At 44.2% G+C, this 21,656-nt stretch overlaps 1 protein-coding gene across 1 annotated transcript in view; it reads right to left on the bottom strand.

The window, feature by feature from the left end:
- LTBP2 (latent transforming growth factor beta binding protein 2) overlaps nt 1-20,594 on the bottom strand; it is a 133,641-nt gene extending 113,047 nt beyond the window's left edge. Inside the window, exons 1-2 of the mRNA XM_081908600.1 lie at nt 19,568-20,594; nt 12,058-12,128 (exon numbers count right to left, since the gene is read on the bottom strand). Coding sequence (XP_081764726.1) covers nt 12,058-12,128; nt 19,568-20,091 — 595 coding nt within the window. The 5' untranslated portion in view covers nt 20,092-20,594. The remainder of the gene's footprint in view (nt 1-12,057; nt 12,129-19,567) is intronic.
- Between the last annotated feature and the right edge of the window lie 1,062 nt (nt 20,595-21,656).

Genomic DNA, 21,656 nt, shown 5'->3' with positions numbered 1-21,656 from the left:
TGGATATTCAGCTCATATTGAAAGGAATCAGATTTAGACAGCCTTCTCCCCTGTGTAGCTGCAGAGATTCCAGTCACTGTGCTGCCTGCAACCTCTAAATGGCATAAGAAGAAAAGTGGGAGGGGTGTGTTGCTAGGGGAACGAAAGAGTATTTACACTCATAAATTATTAGCCTCTTGCTTGAAAGAGAGAGAATATCTTGACCTTAAGGCCCAGCTGAAATTTACCATCCCCTGTCAGGAAAGGGTTTTAAAAAAATAAAAAAGGTCTTTTGACACGACCCTTTTAATTAATCCACACAAACAACAGCCTACCACTTGAAAAGTCACCAGGAGTCCCTATGGCCAAGAGCCCAGGTCTGAAAAAAGCATTTCTTTCGTTCCCAGAAAAACCTTTAATGAGAGAAAGATGCTGCCATTCCTGGCCTGGCGGGATGTTTTCAGACACTGTCTGGCAGCTCAGCATGCTCTCTACTGTTCAGCTTCTGAGACAGTGAGTCAATCCTTGGCCCCGTATTCCAGAGCACAGAGTTAGTCAGCTTCTCAGGAGTAATCGCATTAACAACTGTAGAACCTGGGCTACAGTAAACATGCTGAGGCAGCCTGATCGCCACTGAACATATTGGAAGTTCCTGGTTTTCCAGCGTACCGCCATCAATATACGTAGGGTTGCATTCAACATAGCGCTGAGTAAGTAGTTCCACCAGTGAAAGGATTTCTGTTTGCACTACCAAACTTATCCCTCTTTCCTCCTCCTGTACACCCCTAAATTTGTTTTAAGGCTTTCCCCCAACCCTCTGGAACAGATTTGGGGAAAGTGCTGGGCATGGAGGGGACTAAGGTAAAGGGACCCCTGACCATTAGGTCCAGTCGTGACCGACTCTGGGGTTGCGGCGCTCATCTTGCTTTATTGGCCAAGGGAGCCGGCGTTTGTCCGCAGACAGCTTCCGGTCATGTGGCCAGCATGACTAAGCCACTTCTGGCGAACCAGAGCAGCGCAGGGAAATGATGTTTACCTTTCCACCGGAGTGGTACCTATTTATCTTCTTGCACTTTGATGCGCTTCCGAACTGCTAGGTTGGCAGGAGCAGGGACCGAGCAACGGGAGCTCACCCCGTCACAGGGATTTGAACCACCGACCTTCTGATCGGCAAGTCCTAGGCTCTGTGGTTTAACCCACAGCGCCACCCGCGTCCCTCATGGAGGGGAGTACTATATGTAAATAAAGCAATTATATATTGAGTGCTTCAGTGCTCTCACCCAAAGAAAACTAAACCTGGTAGCACTGCCCCTAAACCTTCTAACCATTTGAGGGTATGCAATAGTTGTGGCTATTTTTCATGCCTCAAAATAACCAAAGATAGAAGTATTGCTGAGGAATAATCACATGTACTGGAACATCCTAGGCCAGTTATCACCCAGTTGCAAAGCTTCCATTCTCGAGCGAGGTGATTGAGTGGGTGGTTGCTGAACAACTCCAGGCATGTCTGGATGATGCAAACTATTTGGACCCCTTCCAGTTGGGATTCAGGCCCCATCATGGGACTGAAATGGCCTTTGTCGTGCTAGTAAATGATCTCTAGTGGGCTAGGGACAGAGGTGAAAGCTGTTTCTTTGTTGGTTCCCTCACTGCGAGAAGTGAAATTACAGGGAGCCAGGCAGAGGGCCTTTTCAGTAGTCGCACCCACTCTATAGAATACTCTCCCAGCAGGTGTCAAAGAGTTAAGACATCTGAAGGCAGCCCTGTTTCGGGAAGCTTTTAATGTTTGATGTCCCTCTGTATTTTTGCTGGAAGCCATCCAGAGTGGCTGGGGTATTATTATTATTCAAGGGCAATTGTCCTTCTTAACTGAACACCTGATGATCACCACCTGGTGAGGGGAAAACACTGTGTAGTGATTCTGATACCATTTCTCATTTCTAGTTAGCTTGCAGAGAAAATATCACACCTTATGAGAGTCCCAGCTATGAAGGACTATGGTTCAAAGTTTGCACAGTGCAATTCTAGCCATGTTTACTCACAAGTAAGTCCTATTTAATTCATTGGGGCTTACTCCCAGATAAGTAGCATTAGGATTGCAATCTAAGTCTTGCTCCTGAGTTCCACTTTCTATCACTGGCTGACATTAAATACCAAAGTTGGTTCTAATAATGTATTAGATGCCCAGTGATTTTTAAACATACATCTAGCTGAGGAATATACTGTTTTAACATTTTCATTTTCCTTCCCTTGAACAGTGGGACTTTCTGAGCAATCTTTGTCAAGGCCAGTTCATTTTCATAATAACTTCTTTATTTACAAACATACAGATTAAGTAAGCAGCGCTAGATTCACAAAAATCCAGCCCTCTCTCCACAGAACCATCTCCCTTTCATCCCATACCTCTTAGGACAGGGGGTAGCCAATGTGGCGCCCTCTAGATCTTGCTAAATCAGAACAATAATCCTTGACTGTTGCCAATGCTGGCTGGGACTGATGGGAGTTGTAATCTCAACTTCATCTAGAGGGCACATTGGCTATCCCTGTTTTAGCGACTCTGTTAGAACCAAACCACTGCTTCTTTCTCTTCTTCTTGCCCCTGTTTCTCACACTCAGTCCAGACAACTCAGCACCACCATGTTCAGACTTCTCTACAGCAAGAACCTACAAGACAGTTCAGTGGTTGGCTACAGCACCTTGGAAAGCTCCAAATGTGCAACTAACTGCAACAAAGGGCTCATCCAGACTTGCTTTTGTGCTGCGCTTTCCAGACACAGGTCTGCACTTTAAAGCTCTGTGCCTGGGGTTTTTTTTTTGTCCCAACACTTTCTCCACATTTTACCACTGAATCAAAGCAAATGGCAATCTGCAGAAAACCCAGTTGCTATTTGCTCTAGTTCAGCAGTAAAGCGTCAGGACAAAAAACAACGATCGGTCACAGAGGTTTAAAGCTTTGTCCTGTGCCTAGAAACATGGCACAAAAGAAGTCTGGATGAGCTCAAAGGTCACATTCACATTGTAAGACATCCTGCCTAGTTTCTGGCTCTTAATCAGTCAGAAGGCAGGACAAGGAATAAGGATCCAGCCTGTGTTGGATGGAGTAACACTCCCCCTGAAGACACATGTTCACGGTTTGGGAATGCTCCTGGACTCAGCCCTAAGCATGGATGATCAGCATTCAAGATGATCTTAACAGGTTGGAAAATTGAATTTCTATAGGGACAAATATAAGGTTCTACACTTAGGCCAAAGGAAGTATAGTGTCCAGATCAAGAAAAGTCATAGTACCGCTCTATTCTGCCTTGGTCTGACCTCACCTGGAATATTGTGTCCAATTCTGGGCACCACAATTTAAGAAGGATGTTGACAAGCTAGAATGTGTGTAGAGGAGGGTGACCAAGATGATCAAAGGTCTGGAAACCAAGTCTTACGAGGAATGGTTGAAGGAATTGTGTATGTTTAGCCTGGTAAAGAGGAGACTGAGAGGAGATATGATAGCCACCTTCAAATATCTCAAGGGCTGTCACAGGGAAGGTGGAGCAAGCTTGTTTTCTCCTGCTCTGGAGAGTAGGATTCAAACCAGTGGATTCAAGTTGCAAGAAAGGAGAGTTTGACTAAACATCAGGAAGAACTTTCTGGCAGTAAGAGCTGTTTAACAGTGGAATGGACTCTCTTAGGAGGTTGTGGACTCTTCTTCCTTGGAGGTTTTGAAGTAGAGGTTGGATGGCCATCCATCAGAGATACTTCACCTGAAATTCCTGCATTGCAGGAGAGTTAGACTAGATGACCCTTAGAGTTCTTTCCAACTCTACAGTACTATGATTCTATACTGGTTCCGCAAGGCTTTGGCAAACCTTTGGCTTTACACAAAGTTTTGCTAAAGGGCTGCTGGGGACAGAGAGGCAATTGGTCTCTTTGCTACTTGCATACAGTGGTACTTCGGGTTAAGAACTTAATTTGTTCTGGAGATCCGTTCTTAACCTGAAACTGTTCTTAACCTGAGGTACCACTTTAGCTAATGGGGCCTCCTGCTGCCGCCGCTGCATGATTTCTGTTCCCATCCTGAAGCAAAGTTCTTAACCCGAGGTACTATTTCTGGTTTAGCGGAGTCTGTAACCTGAAGCGTCTCTAACCTGAAGCATCTGTAACCCGAGGTACCAGTGTACTTGCAATTTCCCCTATTAGTCGCTGTCCTTATGGAGAACCTTAAGCCAAAACTGGTACATAAGAATAACCAAACAGTAAAGTTTCCTCTTCTCCCTGCAGTTTCTGTGCTAACTTTAACTTGCTTCTAATCCTTCCACTTTCAGAGCAATGTTGTTGCTTGGTAGGGCATTCTCTCTCTCTCTCTCTCTCTCTCTCTCTCTCTCTCTCTCTCTCTCTCCCTGGGCATGCTGATGAATCCTGCACTTCCACATCATGCAAATGGATTTCGACAAAGTAGAAGCAGCCTCCATCTCCACTCCAGCACAAGCCTTGGCACGTTCAGACTAACAGCAGGAGCACTTGAGTGAGTGGAAGGCTTTAATCAGCCAGCAGCTTTGAAAACTAAGAGCTCGGAAGTGACACAGCCCAAAAGATAAGGTTATAAAAAGGCAGGCGGAGAAAGTATGACACTACCCTAAGAAGAAAGGGAAGAGATTTAAGTGGAAGGAGACTCCCAGCTGTGTAAGTAGGCGCTGAATCCAGTCCTGGGCATGGTGTCAGATCCAGGAGCTCTATTTTGTTCAGACAAATCTAAGCAGTTCACATGCTCATGCCACTTCGCACTTTTAGCCTACTTATAGAATACTGTTTTCAGGCCACATGTCCCTGAAAACAGAGGATGGAATTGAACATAGTGCTATATGGGGCATCCACATGGGGAATGAAGTCTGCTTGCATAACAGGACTTTTCCTCCCTGTCCTCCCCTTGCGCGCACACACACACACACACACACCCAAACCTATTATGGGAGTTCCTGCCAGGGGCGAAACTAGGCTTTATTTCACCCAGGTCAAAGACCCAGTTTGGCACCCCTCATGTGTATCTGCATACACACCCATGCTGGGAGACTCAATGATGCTCCTCTGGTGCCCCTGTAGCTATGGCTCTGGTCCCCCCCAACCACATTTTGGGACAGCAGGGAGTACACAGGGAGTAAAGAGGAAGGGAAAATCCAATTGTATGACTGGACCTCATTCTGCATAAACACAAACTTAGTTGAATCCCACCCATAACATAACTGGATGAAATTCAACATACTGTAGCACTAAGGAGATCGCTCCATCTGTAAGTGCAAGTATTTCTCCTCTCCTCTCCCTGTGTGCTGTTCTGGATTGTGGAGGTTTGCAGGGGGAGGAAAGGGGAGAAGTTTGCACAAGCTTCTGCTAGCAGGTCCGATTAGAATCTGGCCCATTGCTTTTAGCATTTCATTTCTAACCATTTTAATTGTACCATTTTAGAGTTAGTATTTCCATATTATGTTCACTTTTATATGCCACTTTGAATGTATTCCTACAGAAGGCTGATGGCAACAACAACAACACCGATGTAGTTTATTAATTATTCTTGGTCCACTGGTTATGACAAAAACTACCAACTTCCACAATACACTAGAAGGCTAGTACTGAATACTCTGCAGTTCTGGAAAGCAAGCTCATTTCACAGGGAATAATCCTTCCTTCTGTGGGCGCATTTGTGGACCCACCCAGAGTGGGACAGTGTGCTGATCTCCCTCACCGCACTCAGTGTGCGCACATGAGCATTCAGATCCTTCCAGATATGTGTGGTGGGTGACCATGTGGCAAAGGTTCATGACCCAACATTCTGATGGACAGCATGTGCTCATGTAACACTGTAGCCCTTGGAGTCAGCCAATTAGTCATATTTGTAACAGTTCCACAGCATTGTCTTCTGCCTGGAATTTCTCATTGTGTAATATACAAAGCTGTCATATACCAAGTCAGATTTTTCATGTGTCTGATCTGGTGCCATCTACTCAGACTTGCAGTATCTCTCCAAAATTTCAGTCCAAAACCATTTTTTCTAGCCTGCTACCTTTTAGTTAGAGTTACAGTGGTGAGGGTGTTGAATTTGGGACCTTGTACACACAAAATGCATGCTGCACTGGAATGGAAAGTAGATGACAGAAATGCAGCACTTTTGGGGAGAGGCACTGCAGTCTGACAACCCATGAAAGCGGAATCAAACCACAAAACAGAAGAAGCTAGGAGATAAGTACTGATATCTTTGGGGGCAGGAAGAGAGATCGGAAAAGGGTTTAATTTTCTTGGCTGAGCATGAGCAACCTCAATCCACTCTCTTGCATTTTGTCAAAACAAATTGTCCAACACGCAGTTAATGAGCAGTCCAGCACATAATCAGAGTGTACCTGAATTAATTGCTTAGAAAGACAGGACATATGAAGATCCATGTGAACCACTTGGTAAATTATCGTTTCAGCACTTGCAGGCTTTTGGGAGAAGGCAGACTTCATCCCTAGCTCACCATACTTAAGTCCTGGCAGCAGAGATTTGGGAATTTGTAACACCTGCTTCAAGTCTTGTTCCCCTTCTGTCTTATCATCCATTTCACACACAAAGGATTACTAGCAAGGCAAGGAGTTGATGTGACATCCCAGCATGGACAAGTAATAGTGTGGCAGTGTCTGACTTCAAGGAATGCAGAGGAGCTCAATGGAAACGTGTCTAAATTTCATGCCAACAGAATGCAGCCATAGTGATAATATATAATGAGAAAGGTCGCCACATGATGGCAGCTACCCATTTAGGCTTCTTAAAATCTGGGCAACAGCAGTAAAGGCACAAGGCAAGAGGACTACAGCAGAAATATCAAAGGATGGATGATGACAGTGTTAAGTACAGCAAGAATTTGAGGGTGGTAATTCAGTTCATATTATTGGATCTGTCCTGCCAGGTTCTCATTCAAACGCAATGCAATCTCAATGCTCATTTTATTCAAAACTTCAGAAATATGTTTTCAATATCCTTGTGTCATTAGCACAATGGCAGAGTCATCAAGAGAAAATCCAATTAGTAAACATCATGGTTGCAATGTGTGAGAGGCTCCAGCAGGAACAAGGCAATGGCATGTGTGCAACACTGCTGTGGTTTACTTAGTCAACCACCATGCATTTCGTATAGCAGCCAGGATAATTTCTCTTTCTCTTTTTGTTTCACCCACCCATCTCACACACATCCAAATTAAACACTTAAGTTTTCTGCAAGAAACAATATGGGATCATCTAGGCAACAAGGGAACTTTCTAGGAAAGCATTCAGGAAAAAAAAGCTGAAGCAAAGAGCCTTCCTTTCTCAAGTTATTTTAACCCAGAGATGGCTAACCTGTGGCCCTCCAGATTTTGTTGGATTGTAATTCTCACCATCCCCTGCCATGCTAGAGTTGGAATTCAACATCTGGAAAGTCTCAGATTAGCTATTCCACTTTTAGCCATTATATCTGGCCATTCTCAGTTAAATGTGATTGTTATGAATTCTGCCTGTTATAGAATTATGTAATAATGTTATGCTAACTTTTTAAACATGGCTTCCAATCACGCCTACTCAATACGCAATGGTTCGAAGAAGTATTATTGAAGTCATATTGGGACTCAGCTGAATCTTTTTAATGTGGTTTTTTAAAATGTTTAACACAATTAACACTGGTAGCCAAAGCACAATTTTACAGATCATGTGGTCAATAATAAAATTTAAGAGTAAGTAATCAGGCTGCAGCTAATAAAGGGTTCTGCTATTACAGAAGAAACAATTATAAAAACAAGTACCATTTAATCTCTCTCTGTTGGTACAGCCTTTTCACTTTTATTTGCCTCTCCCTCCAAATCTTTATCATCCAAGAGTCTTCTCATATTGATGTGTATGAGGGAAGTTGTTCAAATTGATAGCATGCTAATGGATGTAATGTAATGACAAGTCCTACAGTGGTACCTTGGGTTACAGACGCTTCAGGTTACAGACTCTGCTAACCCAGGACTAGTACCTCGGGTTAAGAACTTTGCTTCAGGATGAGAACAGAAATCGTGCTTCAGCGGCATGGTGGCAGCTGGAGGCCCCATTAGCTAAAGTAGTGCTTCAGGTTAAGAACAGTTTCAGGTTAAGAACGGACCTCTGGAACAAATTAAGTACAGTGGTACCTCGGGTTAAGTACTTAATTCGTTCCGGAGGTCTGTACTTAACCTGAAACTGTTCTTAACCTGAAGCACCACTTTAGCTAATGGGGCCTCCTGCTGCTGTCGCGCCGCCGGAGCCCGATTTTTGTTCTTATCCTGAAGCAAAGTTCTTAACCTGAAGCACTATTTCTGGGTTAGCAGAGTGTGTGACCTGAAGCGTATGTAACCTGAAGCGTATGTAACCCAAGGTACCACTGTATTTTCATTATGCAATGACAAGTCCTATTCAGCACATTGGCAGATAGACAACTCCAACCCCACCGGCCAGGCATCTAATAGCTGCCAGATCTTTCAGATTTCACACCCTTGCTATACGTGCTTAGTGCCAATTTTTTAAAGCCTGAAAGCACCTGTTTCTTTACTTTAAATCAAAGGAAGGGGATGGGCTTGAAAACGACTCTACATCTGAATACAGGCCATTATTTTTGTGACTGATCATCATCTACTTTGCTGCCATTAGCTACTGGTTTGTTCACAGTCCATGCCACAAATTTTAGCCATGATTATTCAATTCAGTTTAGTCACACTTTCCCCTTGCTCTGCAGAAAATAAAGAGTGCCTTTTTCCTGCTTCTGCCCTCGCTCTTAACTTTGCTGTCTGTACTGCTGATCCACTTTCTTCTGCATTAAGAAAAACTTGTTCATGCAACTTCAGTCCTGTGTTCTACTTACATGAACAAATTCACAAAGGATTAGGCTATCAATGGCAGCTATTCCAGTTGACTATATGCTACCCTCAAGGTTCAGAGGCACTATGCCTCTGAACACTAGTTGCTGGGAATCATGATCAGGGAAGTGCTATTGTGTTCCTGTCCTGCTTCTGGGCTTCCCATAGACCATGGGAAGCAGGATGCTAGACTAAATAGGTCTTTGGTCTGATCCAGCTGTGTTTTGATGCTTTCTGACTGCTAAAATTGGAAGCACACACTCCTTATTTTTCTCCATTTGCCATGCTTTTGTGTTTGGTGAAACTATTCTGGTACAAGACAAGGCCACACAAACTGGCATTTTGAATATTCAGAGTAACCTGGACCTAATGCAAGGTCCTGGAGCTTTGAACCCAGCTAATGATACTTCCATTTTGCAAAAATGTAGAATGTGTTGCATGTTTTCCTGCACCTTAGCCAAAGAGCACCACCCTTCACAGAATATAAGGAATGCCCACTCCAAGTTTAGAAAAGCAAAATGCAAATAGATGCTACAAAGCTAGCCCAGAGCCGTGACATGCTTCTCAAGGAGACATTAATTTCTTTTTCACTATTGCCTTTATTATTTCCCATGAGTCTTCATTATTTCCAATGAAAGAAGATTGATTTACAGCAGCAATGGGAAACTTGTGGTTCTTCAGATATCTGGGGGCACAATTCCCACTATTTCTGACCGTTAGCCATGCTGGCTGGAGCTGATGGGAGTTGGTGTCCCAAAACATATCGTGGAACACAAGTTCCTCACCACCAAATTACAGAATTAAACAGAAGAGTAGTTCGGTCCTGGTCTATGATTATTTTCCCAACAGTGAAAATGTCACATGAAAAATGTAACATGAAAAAAGGCATCCCTGGGCATTCTCTGGTGAATAGTCAGTCTTAGAGCCCAGACCTCCATAGTAAGCTGGGCACAGAAAGTAAAGAATGAAGTGATGATTTCAAAATTGGCATGGGGAAGAACTCCATTTGGTCTGCATTTTAAAAGTGAACCAACTTAATTCACGCCTCCCAGATTAATGCATGGATCTGAATGAAATTTAAATCCGGATTTTGCATTTCTCTAAATGCTTTGTGATAATGTTCTCAGCTCAAAAATTGTAGAAACATGCATTAAAACGAACATCTTAGGATAAAATATGCTTAGACATGGATACATTGAAATAAAAATATGCTTAGACATGCATACACTGAGAAGTCCTGTTGTTACTTTAACATATATAATTCTTTTTATATGTGCAGTTGTTTTAACTATTTTCCTGTATGGTCTTATTATATTGTAAATTGGTTCAGGATGCCTCATGGGAAGCGATTTATAAATGAAGTAAATAGTAATCATAAAACACACGAATTTAAATACAGTATGGATATATATATATATAAAAAAAACCTTCACAGATTAATGTGGAAGTAGGACAGAACAGAGTCAGAAATAGATTGATCCATCCCTATTTCAAACAAAACTCTGAAGTATTGTTCTGGGCAGCATGTTGAAGTTGTTCAGACAGGTGGTTGTGTGGAGAACTGTGATATCGGAAGCAGTGAGTGCTAAATATGAATGTGGATGAGATTAAGTACTTCTTTATCATTCTTCTGGGGTTTTAGGGGGTTGCCATGTTTGGAAGTTTAAAAGCATGCCTTTATACAAAGGTTAGCATAACGGACCAGTAACCTATGGGCTGCCCTGATTTACAATGTAATGAACTGCATCCCCAAGTTTCCAGCTCATATGGTTAATGATGTCATCATGGCCTCCCCATGAGCCCTTGTAAATCACTCCACTCTGTCCCTGTACCTATGAATATACTGAAAGTAAAACAGCCCTGCGGAAGGCCTCAGCTTACAAGATCCCATGTTTAAAATTAGAGAGGAATTGTTGAAGCAATAGCCTAAGCTGGTGGGGCGGGGGGTGGGGATTCCCACTAGGATAGTCTCCGGGAAGCTATAAAGTGGAGGCAGAGATTTTCAGAGTCACCCAGTTTCAGATTAAACCCTTCTGCTCGGACCTCTTTAATAGATCAGCTCTCAGGAAAGTAACTGATTGGCAACCAAACAAAGACCTACGATCTCTCCCTATTATCTCCCTTGAGTGCAGTCATGCCCCATGAAAGACAGGTTATCACATCCCTGCCTCTCCCAGTGCAGCCTTTTAACGAATTTTAATGAGCAAGTGGTTAAACTTCCTCATGTTCTGGAACCAATCAGAACCATCACTTCTTGCAAAGGTTGTCCTTGTAATCATGTAACTTCATCCAGAAACTTGTCTGTGAGCCTTTCTTCACTCCCTTATGGCTTCCAGTTCCTGTTATTGTGGTTCAACATTGCAGGGCAAAACCAGAAACGCAGGAGCAAGTGCCCACATACAGAAAAGGTCCTGCCTTATGTGTGGGTTTGTGTATCTCTCTCCCTCTATGTGGACTGCACCATCTGAACTATCCCCATGATTCCCCCAGTCAGCTATTTTTCACTACTTCTGTATGTTGTCTGTAGCCAGGAAAAGAAACCAATCAACCCAATATGATTGGTATTCATTCATTTTGTTGTTGTTCTTTAAGATTGCAAGCGATACGTAATTAAAGTTTTCTTTTTACATTGTTTTGGCATTCCCTTTACATTGAAATGAATGTAAGTTACGTAAGCTATGTAGTTTCAAAACTTGTGTTAAATAGAGGACAGCAAGACAAGTAACATAGCATTAGGCAGAAATGGAAATATGACAAATACAGGTTGAAGCAAAAATGGCTACCCTCTTAAATCACTATCAGTAACTGAGGTAGGTCTAGGTAGAAATCCCTCCCACAACACCTTATGTGGTGACACACCTCTCTCACCCTACAAATCCATCCTTTTGCATTAAACCTGTGTTTTAATACACCACAAGAAAACTTTAGTCAACACACATGTTCATTTGAATGCCTGAACACATCTCTTTGTGTGTGGGCTCCCTTCAGGACCAGTTTTGTGGTCATTTTCTATTCAGCTGGTTCATTCCAGAAGTGAATGGGAGAGATACAGTATGTTTCTATGACCATCATCCCCACCCCAAAGCTTGTTGACCACACTTCTTAAATGCCTGAACAGGGCATAGGTGCACCTATGCCCCTTACTATGGGAACTGAGACTGTATAATAGAAGCACTTCCTAATATAATAATCACTGAGAAGATTTTATTCTTTATACTCACGTTTAATACACCGATTGGTCCCAGGAGCTGTTGTCCAGCCTGAGCAGCACTGACCCCCACAGACATTTGGCCTAGAAAGTTGAAAAAAATAATAATTTAGGAATGGTACATTGGTTGCACCTTGAACCCCCCCTCCTTTATTTAGCTATTGTTATCTCCTTCCTAAAGTGCCTGAACTTCCATTAAGAAACCTCAGCTGGCATCTGCATGGTTGAAATTTTAAAATGAGAGATTCCCTCATCTACAGGTACCAGTGACGAGAATGACATTTGTGATACAGATGGTTTTAGAGCAGGCATGGGGAACCTGGGGCATTCCAGATCTTGTTGGACTTCAACACACCTCAACCTCATCCAGCTTGGTCCATGATCAGGAATTAAAGGACTTGTAGTCTCAGGTCCCCTACTGCTGTTCTAGAGCAGGGTAGTAAATGTGGTGCCCTCAAGATATAGTGGACTACAAAACCTATAATTCCTCACCACTGGTAATGCTGGATGGGGCTGCTGGGAGTTATAGTCCGAAGCATATGGAGGGTATGGGATGGTTATGCTAAACTACTCCAATACATTATGTAGCATTGCTGTGTAGTCTTGAGCATATAGCAGAATCTAATGGGTGTTTCCATTAAAAATTGAGAAGACTGGCCTTTTTTGTGCAATTTGTTGAAGTGTTTTTTCTAAGCTAATCTGACCACCTCAAATTATGTTTTCCCCAGGCCAACTGTGTTACGGCAAAGAAGGCAGTAGCGTAGCTTCCTATTCCTGTTCAAGGATTTGTAAACTGGGATCTTGCAAAACTGATGGAGAGGAGTGCAAAGTAGGAAAACATTTCCGGTACTTTCCTCAACTTATTGGCACAACCTGGCAGCGATTCCTGTAGGCAGGACGACTCACCATGCTACGAGAAAAGCTCTGGCTGTAAACCAAGCCAGCAATTCCTGATGGAATAAGCGCCAGAACCTTGGCATACAGTAAGTCCCATTGGAATCTAGTACACATGTGCAGCTTGTTCACGTTAAAAACAAGTTATATTGCCCACACCTGGCTACCTTCCTTAGGATAAAAAAAGCTGCTTAAACACACACATACTCCTTGCAGCATGTCACAAACTTCCAAAAACCACGTAACACTTTAACACAATTAAAGCCGGAAGCATACTTCTTTCTTACATCCAAAACACTTTCCTTCTACCAATGTATAAGGAAGAAGTGCCTTCCCACTGAGGACCCTGTTCCCTGTCATTCTTCTGACTGTGCTTCATGTTTGGAAACCTTGGCCAGTGATTCATGCAGAGAAACAACAGCCTCCTATGAGGAACAGTAGTTCTGCTGCATCCCTGCATTGGGAACAGCTGAATGATCACATCACAGCTGATGTAGACACACAGCGGAATTACTACCTGATAATGCAGTAGCCACTGACTAGTAAATGGGCAAAGGGAAGAAGCCCCGTGTCCATCCAGGTGGTCAAAGGAAGGGGGAGACTGTACACTTTACAGCTGAGCATTGTACACCAGCAGTGCTGCAGACGAAGGGCTGCAAGGTTAGCACCATGCAGGGAAACAGCTGTTCTGTGAAAGGTCATACAATTCTCAGCAGCGTTAACAAACTACACTTCCTAGGTTTCGTTGGGGGAAGCCCTGACTGTTAAAGGGGCTAAGGAGTGCTTTAAATGTATGGCATGGGTGTTTGTTCATTCTCTCTCTCCCTTCCTCCTTCTCTCTCCCCCTATTTAAAGGCTAACTGATGCAAAGGAAAGCAAGGAGGGGAGGCTGTGGGCCCCTGCATTAAAGCGATGCATTGTTTACACAGTGGATTTTTCCGCAAGGGTAAGGAAGGTGTTCATTATAAGTAGGCAAAAGCTTCAGAAGCTTAAAATAACTGTTCCCCTTCTTTTATGATGCGAACAATTCATAAACACTGAAGTACAGATGGACACTTGTTGGGTTTGGCACCAGGGTTATAGAGGTTATGAGGAAAACGCTGGTTCTTTCCATTCATTTCTTTGAAGGCCCATCTGGAAATGTGGCAGCCCTTCTTCAGAGGAAGAATAGAAAGGTTTCAGGTCCTAGTGCCTGTTCTGTTAGGATACAGCCACCTTTCGCCACAAACCTGGTGCGCTCTAGATCTGGATGCCCCTCACATGCTGATGAACATGGTGGAACACCAGGATCACATCTATCAGCTACACCCTCCACCATCCAGACGTTTGGCTTCAGTGCAAAGGGGCCAAATGAACATGCAGATGTACTCATCTAGAGCTTCTCCATACACGTGGGGGACCCTGAGTCAATCAGAGTTCACTCTCACATGGAGAAGCCCTGTGGACAAACCTCCGTCTGCATGCAGCCTCTTCACACTGATGTCAAACCTACACAGATCATAGCAGGCAGGCATGATCCTGTTCTCATCATGTATGTTTTAAAAATTATGAAGGGGCATTATCATGTGAGCCCCTCCCTGCAGCTATCCACTTGTCAAAGTTGACCCACAAAGGGGGGGGTCTGCAGGGAGCACACTGGCAAAGCAGCACAGAGCAGGATGGATCTATCTGTTCATCTTACAGAGGTCTGAGCAAGATTTAAACCATGCCCCATCAGCTTATGAGTGAAAGTTAAACCCAGCTTCTTTGGCTACACACACCAACTCGCAACACAGAGTTGAACCTCGTCTTCCACCCATTAGCTGACATGACCTGCCTATTGGAGTGACACCAGCTAATTAACAGTTTGGTGTGGTTTTGGGGGAAACGGCCTCATGGACTCCCTGGTGGGCCAGGACTGACTTGTGGCCTGGAGGTTCTCCAGCCCTGCTATAAAGGGTAAGGGCACTGTGGGTTAAACCACAGAACCTAGGGCTTGCTGATCAGAAGTTCAGCAGTTTGAATCCCCGCGACAGGGTGAGCTCCCGTTGCTCGGTCCCAGCTCCTGCCAACCTAGCAGTTTGAAAGCACAAAGTGCAAGTAGATAAATAGGTACCGCTCTGGCAGGAAGGTAAATGGCATTTCCGTGTGCTGCTCTGGTTCGCCAGAGGCAGCTTAGTCATGCTGGCCACATGACCCGGAAAAACTGTCTGCAGACAAACGCCTGCTCCTTCGGCCGATAGAGTGAGATGGGCGTGCAACCCCAAAGTCATCCATGACTGGGCCTAACGGTCAGGGGTCCCTTTACCTTTACTAGAACCACAGATTATAAAAGACCCCCAAGCAAATGTGATGCATCAGGGCAATCCCATACATTATAGCACACCTGGCTATTGTGACCAAGAATGCACTTGATGGAGAGTTGCAATTGATCCTGGCTCTTCAGTCAATGGACACATGTGGTACATGACTGTCCAAATACGCATACATGTTAAGAATCTTAAGTGTGCAACCAAAAAACATTATATGGGGTGCGGCTCCAAAACTATCCCCAGAATTAGAAAAATGCATGTGAACAGCCATCATTGGCAGCGGCGGCAGCAGCGAAAGCACGTTGCATTGAGGATGGAGAAAGCTTTCTCCGGAGTTTTGAACTACATTTCCCATCAGTCCCAGCCAGTATGGCCAATGGTCAAAGGTGATGCATCTGGAGGGTGCCACATTAGGAAAGGCTGGAGTAAGGAAAGGGACATAGTCTTGTCCACTTCCTACTAAAGAGCATTTTAATGGGTAACTGCATGCTTTGTGGGTTCTGGCAGTAGCTTTGGGCTACGGAGATGACTAAAGGGGCTGTTACTTTCCCCTTGCACAATAAGCAACTGCCCGCCCCCCCAAGCATCTGGTTATATTTAAACAATTTACTCAACATTTGAGTGGCTTGAATGTGGTGTGGTTTTCCTTGCCTCATAAAGAATTCAAAATAAATGCCTGCAGCTTTGAGGACCACAGCATGTTTATAGGAGGGAGAAGAATGATGCGCCAAGGAGAAGCCAGCATCCTACAAGTGAGCATGGAAGCAGACACCCCACCCACTCGTGCAGTGCTGGCTTTGTGGCATGCTCAACTAGCAATGCCCAGTCAGCCTGTGGATTCCCTACAAAGCAGGGGCTGAAGCAGGGGAAACTATGCCCCAGCTGTGGTTTTCCCGTTGAAACTGCCTCTATCTCTCTTTCTCTCTTTCCAGAAAGGGATATTTCCAATCACAGACCCTTGGTTTCAGGGGAAATAGGCAAAGGAAGAAATCTGCTCCTCTCCCAACCCCCTGCCCCATTGTTAAGGATGGGTGGATATGTTAACTTCAATATCTCTCACTTTCTCATTTTTTTCCAACCATACGTTCAGTTGTCCACATTTCCACACCAGTTTGGATTTTTCATTTATTTTTAAGTCCTCGTGCAAGTTGATCAGCATTTTGGTGCAAAATTTTCCTAATATGCACATTGTGTGCACACAATTTTACCTAATGTACGCATTTTTGCAAAGCAACTTTTCCTAACAGAATGCATTTTTCTATGTTATGTTCCCTAATATATGCATTTATAGGCACACACTGAGTAGTATATGCATTTTGGCACACAATCTGTAGCTGGAGAGCTGCATTCCAAAATTCAGAGAAGTGCAAATTCCGAAGTGTGTGTGTGTGTGTGTGTTTCAGTTTGCATCTTGTTGCCATAAATTGCAAACTGAACTGAATTTCTCCCTCATCTCAACCCACAGTGCACATTAAATTACCCATAGCTCAGTGGTAGAGCATCTGCTTTCCAGAAGAAGACCCCAGGCTCAATCCCTAATATTCCCAGGTAAGGCTGGGATAGACTCCCTATCTTAAATCCTGGAGATACTCTGCCAGCCAGTGGAAGCCATCCTAATCAGTTTCTGATGTTCCTACACTCCTGGGAGCTGCTTTATAGTGATTCAACAGCAGATCCAATTCTGCATGCAGGTCCATGTCCAGCATGCATCAGCAAAGTAGTTTGCTGACTGCACTCCTTTTGAAGCCTTATTTACATGGGAATATAGGTAGAAGCAATAGTAAAGGTAAAGGGTAAAGGGACCCCTGACCAATAGGTCCAGTTGTGACCGACTCTGGGGTTGCGGCGCTCATCTCGCTTTATTGGCTTTCAACCTGCTAGGTTGGCAGGAGCAGGGACTGAGCAACAGGAGCTCACCCCGTTGCGGGGATTCAAACCGCTGACCTTCTGATCGGCAAGTCCTAGGCTCTGTGGTTTAACCTACGGATTGCCAAATACTCAGGTTTTTTTAAAATGAAGCATATATTTGAAATCTCTGAAGCTGACATTCTCTAGGCCAGTGGCCATGCGAGAGAGAGCTTTGCTGGGATGAATTTATCTGGCCTGACTCTTAAGCAGTGTAGTACAAGCTAACAACTTCCTGAGGTCTGCTTTTCTTGCAGCCAGGGGAGCAAGACGACATTAAAGAGCCCAAACATGTGAGGAGGAAGGAGCTAACCCTCTCTCCCTACACTAGAGTCCTTTTCCAGAGTGTCACTATTTTTGGGTGGGATTCAATCGCATATTGCTGGCAAATTCAGGTTGCACTGTTATACAGTGGTACCTCGGGTTACAGACGCTTCAGGTTACAGACTCCGCTAACCCAAAAATAGTACCTTGGGTTAAGAACTTTGCTTCAGGATGAGAACAGAAATCGCGCGGCAGCAACGCAGTGGCAGCGGGAGGCCCTATTAGCTAAAGTGGTACCTCAGGTTAAGAACAGTTTCAGGTTAAGAACGGACGTCCGGAACGCATTAAGTACTTAACCCGAGGTACCACTGTAGTTGCTTGGGAGGTCTTGCACAACAAATTCACTTCCCCCCAAAGTCATACTTTTTGTGATAAGGAAATTGACAGGGAAATGCACTGGAAAATATGGAATAAGACTTGGGAATCAGTGTAGACATGGCATTAGCCACGATCCATATCTGCCCTGTCATTTCTACACAGGAAATACTGGAAAGGGCACATGTGGGACATCAGCACCTCACAAAATGCTGGAGACAAGTTCAAGTGCTGGGGTGATAGAAGCACAGTGAATCACCAGAGTCTCTTAAAAGCAGCAGAGGTAACCAGCCTAACTCAGACACAGAGCGCTCCCTAGGAGCAGATTTTAAAATAACAACTCAGCTTGAGGGATGTTCATAAAAGCCTCCCTGTTCATTACTATAGCAGTTCTCAAACTTTGTGTGTGGGGGCATCTTGAACATTGCTGGGGGTCTTGGTGGACCATTTAATTATCTGTTCTCTACTGGCATCATCATTTAAAAAACAGTGCCATGTTATTTATTTGTTTCTATTAAAAAATATTTATATGCCACTATATCACAAAAATATATCTAAGTGGTTTATAACATTGAAAAGATTTTTGAAAAATAGAATAAAAGTGTAAAAATAAAACAAAAACAATCTCATGAACATCACAGGCCCTAGACCAATGCCTTGTTAGCCTTTTTGATAAATTTGATTCTGTTTAAAGCAGTCTCCGGCTCTGTTCTCAGAGAAAAAGCACCAAGTACATATATTCTCACCTGTTCTGCACCATTTCCATGAACCACCTGAAAGGAGCTTGCAGACCATCAGTGATCCACAGGCCACAGACTGAGAACATCTGCACTATACAAGCTCCTTGGATGAAGAACATAATGCAGACAGCTGAAATAATATTCCCACTACCACCAATGAAAAAAATGCAACCCCAGTAGTCCTGTTTAATATATTACAAGTACCGGTACATTCTAAATGCCCTGATATATTCCATGGGGCTGTAAGACCAACACAGTTAAGCAAGCAATAATACTAATAAAGTAGACATCACAGAACCAAGATTTTTATGCAAGAAAAAGATGTGTGGGGACTATACTTTGTTTAGATTCGTTTTACATAGGTGGTCAGGTTACTTAACACCCTTTTCTTAAAAAAATTAACAGATCCATAGCACTAACAAAAGGGCAGTAACACGGGCGCATCATAACGCACAGAAAACAGTCCATCTGCACACCAAAACCTTGACATGTGCAGCAAACCCCACAGCCTGGAAATCAAAGTGGGGGGGTTTTTTTTGTACACACGAATGGCACATGAACACTTTGTGAACATCTTGAGGAAAAGCACATCCACCACAATGACAGTGGGTGGGTGTGTTAAATGCACTCAGTGTCTCAATGTGTATGCATATTGCACAGGCAGTGAATAGGCCTTGGGCATGTATACGGTATATATATATATACCACACTGAAACTATCAGTTGTGACGTTTCTAATCACCTTTAGGTACATATCCCTCAGGTACAGATGACAGCACAGCTTAAGCAGACCACAGTTCATATTGTTGCTATGCATGGGACAGTGCTGTGCATTGTTGCTGTACACTGCACAGTCTTAATATTCTTTTGTGATACAAGATATGGCTAGTTCGCTCTTTCTTTGAAAAAGGTGGGCATTTTCTGGGACAACATCATTGCAACTAGATTCTGGGTTAGCTAAACTGCCAACATAACTCTGCTCTGACTGTGAGGAAGCAGCTGTCAAATCTTGCAAGTACCTTGCTTGACAGTTTGAAAGCGGTTTCTGCACTTACCCTACCATTCGGCTTCGGGAGTTTTGCATCCTCGGCTGTGTCGCTGTCTGTGGCCTCGGCCCATTCCTTGGCCACTGGTGTGAGGTGTCCACTCTCTGCCTCTGTGGAATCCAGCTGGGGCTTCTGCCGGGAGCATCAGCTCTTGTCCCAGGATTGATGGATTGGGATCTGACATTGGTGGGAGCAGGGAGCTTGCGGTCTGTGGGAGCAGAGTGCGGCTTTCTGTTTTCCCTCCCTGCCAAGTTTCTCACCCAGGCGTTAGAGGCTACATCCGTCTTAGGGGTGACAGGAACATGATCCGAGGGAGAAGGGGAACTGTGTACCTGGAACAAACTGAATACTTTGTTTGCGGGTCCTGAACTCCCTTGGCTCCGGAATCTCAGCTGAGTTGTCTCTCTGCTTCCGGAGTCAGCTCTGAAGGAAGGACTTGGGTCAAATTGCCCAGCAAAGTCTCTCTGACATTCGCCAACCCCTACAAAAAGAGCTACAGTAAATGGGAGAAGGCTCCTCCAGGATCCCTTCATGGTTTCTGTCCAAGAGGGAAAGCACTCAGTTGTTGAACTGGAAGTTTCATATAACTCACGAGTGCAACTGGAGTTTAGAAAAAAGAAGAGGAGGAGGAGGAGGAAGAAAGGGCAGCTGGGCTAAATTCCTCAGGCACGTTTGGAAGCCATTCACATCTTCAGGTACATGTACGCAAAAGGCTTAATCAGTACCTGCTGTCTGGAGGGGAAGGAATGCTCAGAGGGGCAGGAGCACAGAGAAAGCCCAACGGTGCAGGTTTCCCAAAGCTGCAGCTGCAGTCCCTCATACCTTAGAAAGAATGAGAACGCCCCGTCTTTCCTCTCCCCGTCCCCTCTCTCCCTCTGGCTGTCAGAGCGTGTGTTCCTTGAAGACAGCTCCAAGCACCTTCTCACTTGCCTCTGGCACTGGCTGGCTCTGGAGAGGATGGACAGTTTTATTTTTGGAAACCTCCCCCTTTTGTGCCTTTTTGATGCTGACATCGCCCCTCTCCAGAGGACACAGCTCAGCCCCCCTCCTTACAAGAGACATTCCAGCAACACCCACTTTGGCAAAGGGAAACAATTTACAAGACAGAACTATTAACCCATGAGCAACCGGAGAGGCCCATTCAAAGCTTATGCAAAAAAAAAAAGTTTGCTCTTAAAGTGAGTGTCCGCGTGTGTGTAACACACATACACACCGTCTCTCTCTCTCTCTCACACACACACCCATCATACTGAACAAATCTGCAAGGCAGCTTCCTGAATTTGCAGCACAAGCTAAAATTTCTGCGCAGTTGTAATTGTTTACTGAAGGTGGAGCAAAGGTGGGTATGAATGGATGCAAGACACAAGTGACAGGAGTCCCCAGATCACAGGGTCTCTCTGCTCTCCGGAATAGCACTGTTTAATGAAGGCCAAACTATACACTATGTTTTGTGTGGTTTCACTTGCTTCCTTTCTTTCTGAATAGGAGCAGCTGGTGTGTGCGTGTGGGGGAAATATCCTCTGTGCCACGGTCCCAATCAAAATACCCCAAGGTTATTTGCACTGGGAGGTACGCTGTTCTTCCCTTTGTGCAAGTAGTGAGGAGTCTCATCGGGACTGTGGCACAGGAGGAAGTGCTTAAATCCCACAACGGCCGTCACTCCAGTCTGAATCAAACCTCAATCCCACAGCTCCTAAAAAAAGAAAGAACAAACCACACATTTAACATAACATGTTGTTGGGTCCAGAGATCCTTTAACTGTAGATACCAATGAATGGACCTGGCCCATGTGTACAGCACTGAGCTACATAGCCTATAGGTCCATTTCAGTGTAGAGCTCAAAGTACAAGAATCACTGGCATGCATCCGTGTGTGTGCTTTCTTTATACTATTTGCAATTCTCATGTCTCCATCAAATAGATTCGAGGTTGAATTGTTTTCTTTTTCTCAGACTAGCACATACAATGTACATACAATGGCTGTGAGTGACAAAAAGGGTTAAGAAGGTGGCAATTAGTATGTGGAAGCTACAGGGACCTTTTTATTTACTTTTCATCAGTGCTGCTTTGGGTTTACCTAGCTCCTAATTATTACTTTG

The sequence above is a fragment of the Podarcis melisellensis genome (genome assembly GCF_964234715.1).
Source record: "Podarcis melisellensis genome assembly, chromosome: 1".
NCBI classification, from domain to species: domain Eukaryota; kingdom Metazoa; phylum Chordata; class Lepidosauria; order Squamata; family Lacertidae; genus Podarcis; species Podarcis melisellensis.
The sequence above is the reverse complement of the archived record's forward strand: the minus strand, read 5'-3'. Positions and strand labels throughout refer to the sequence as shown.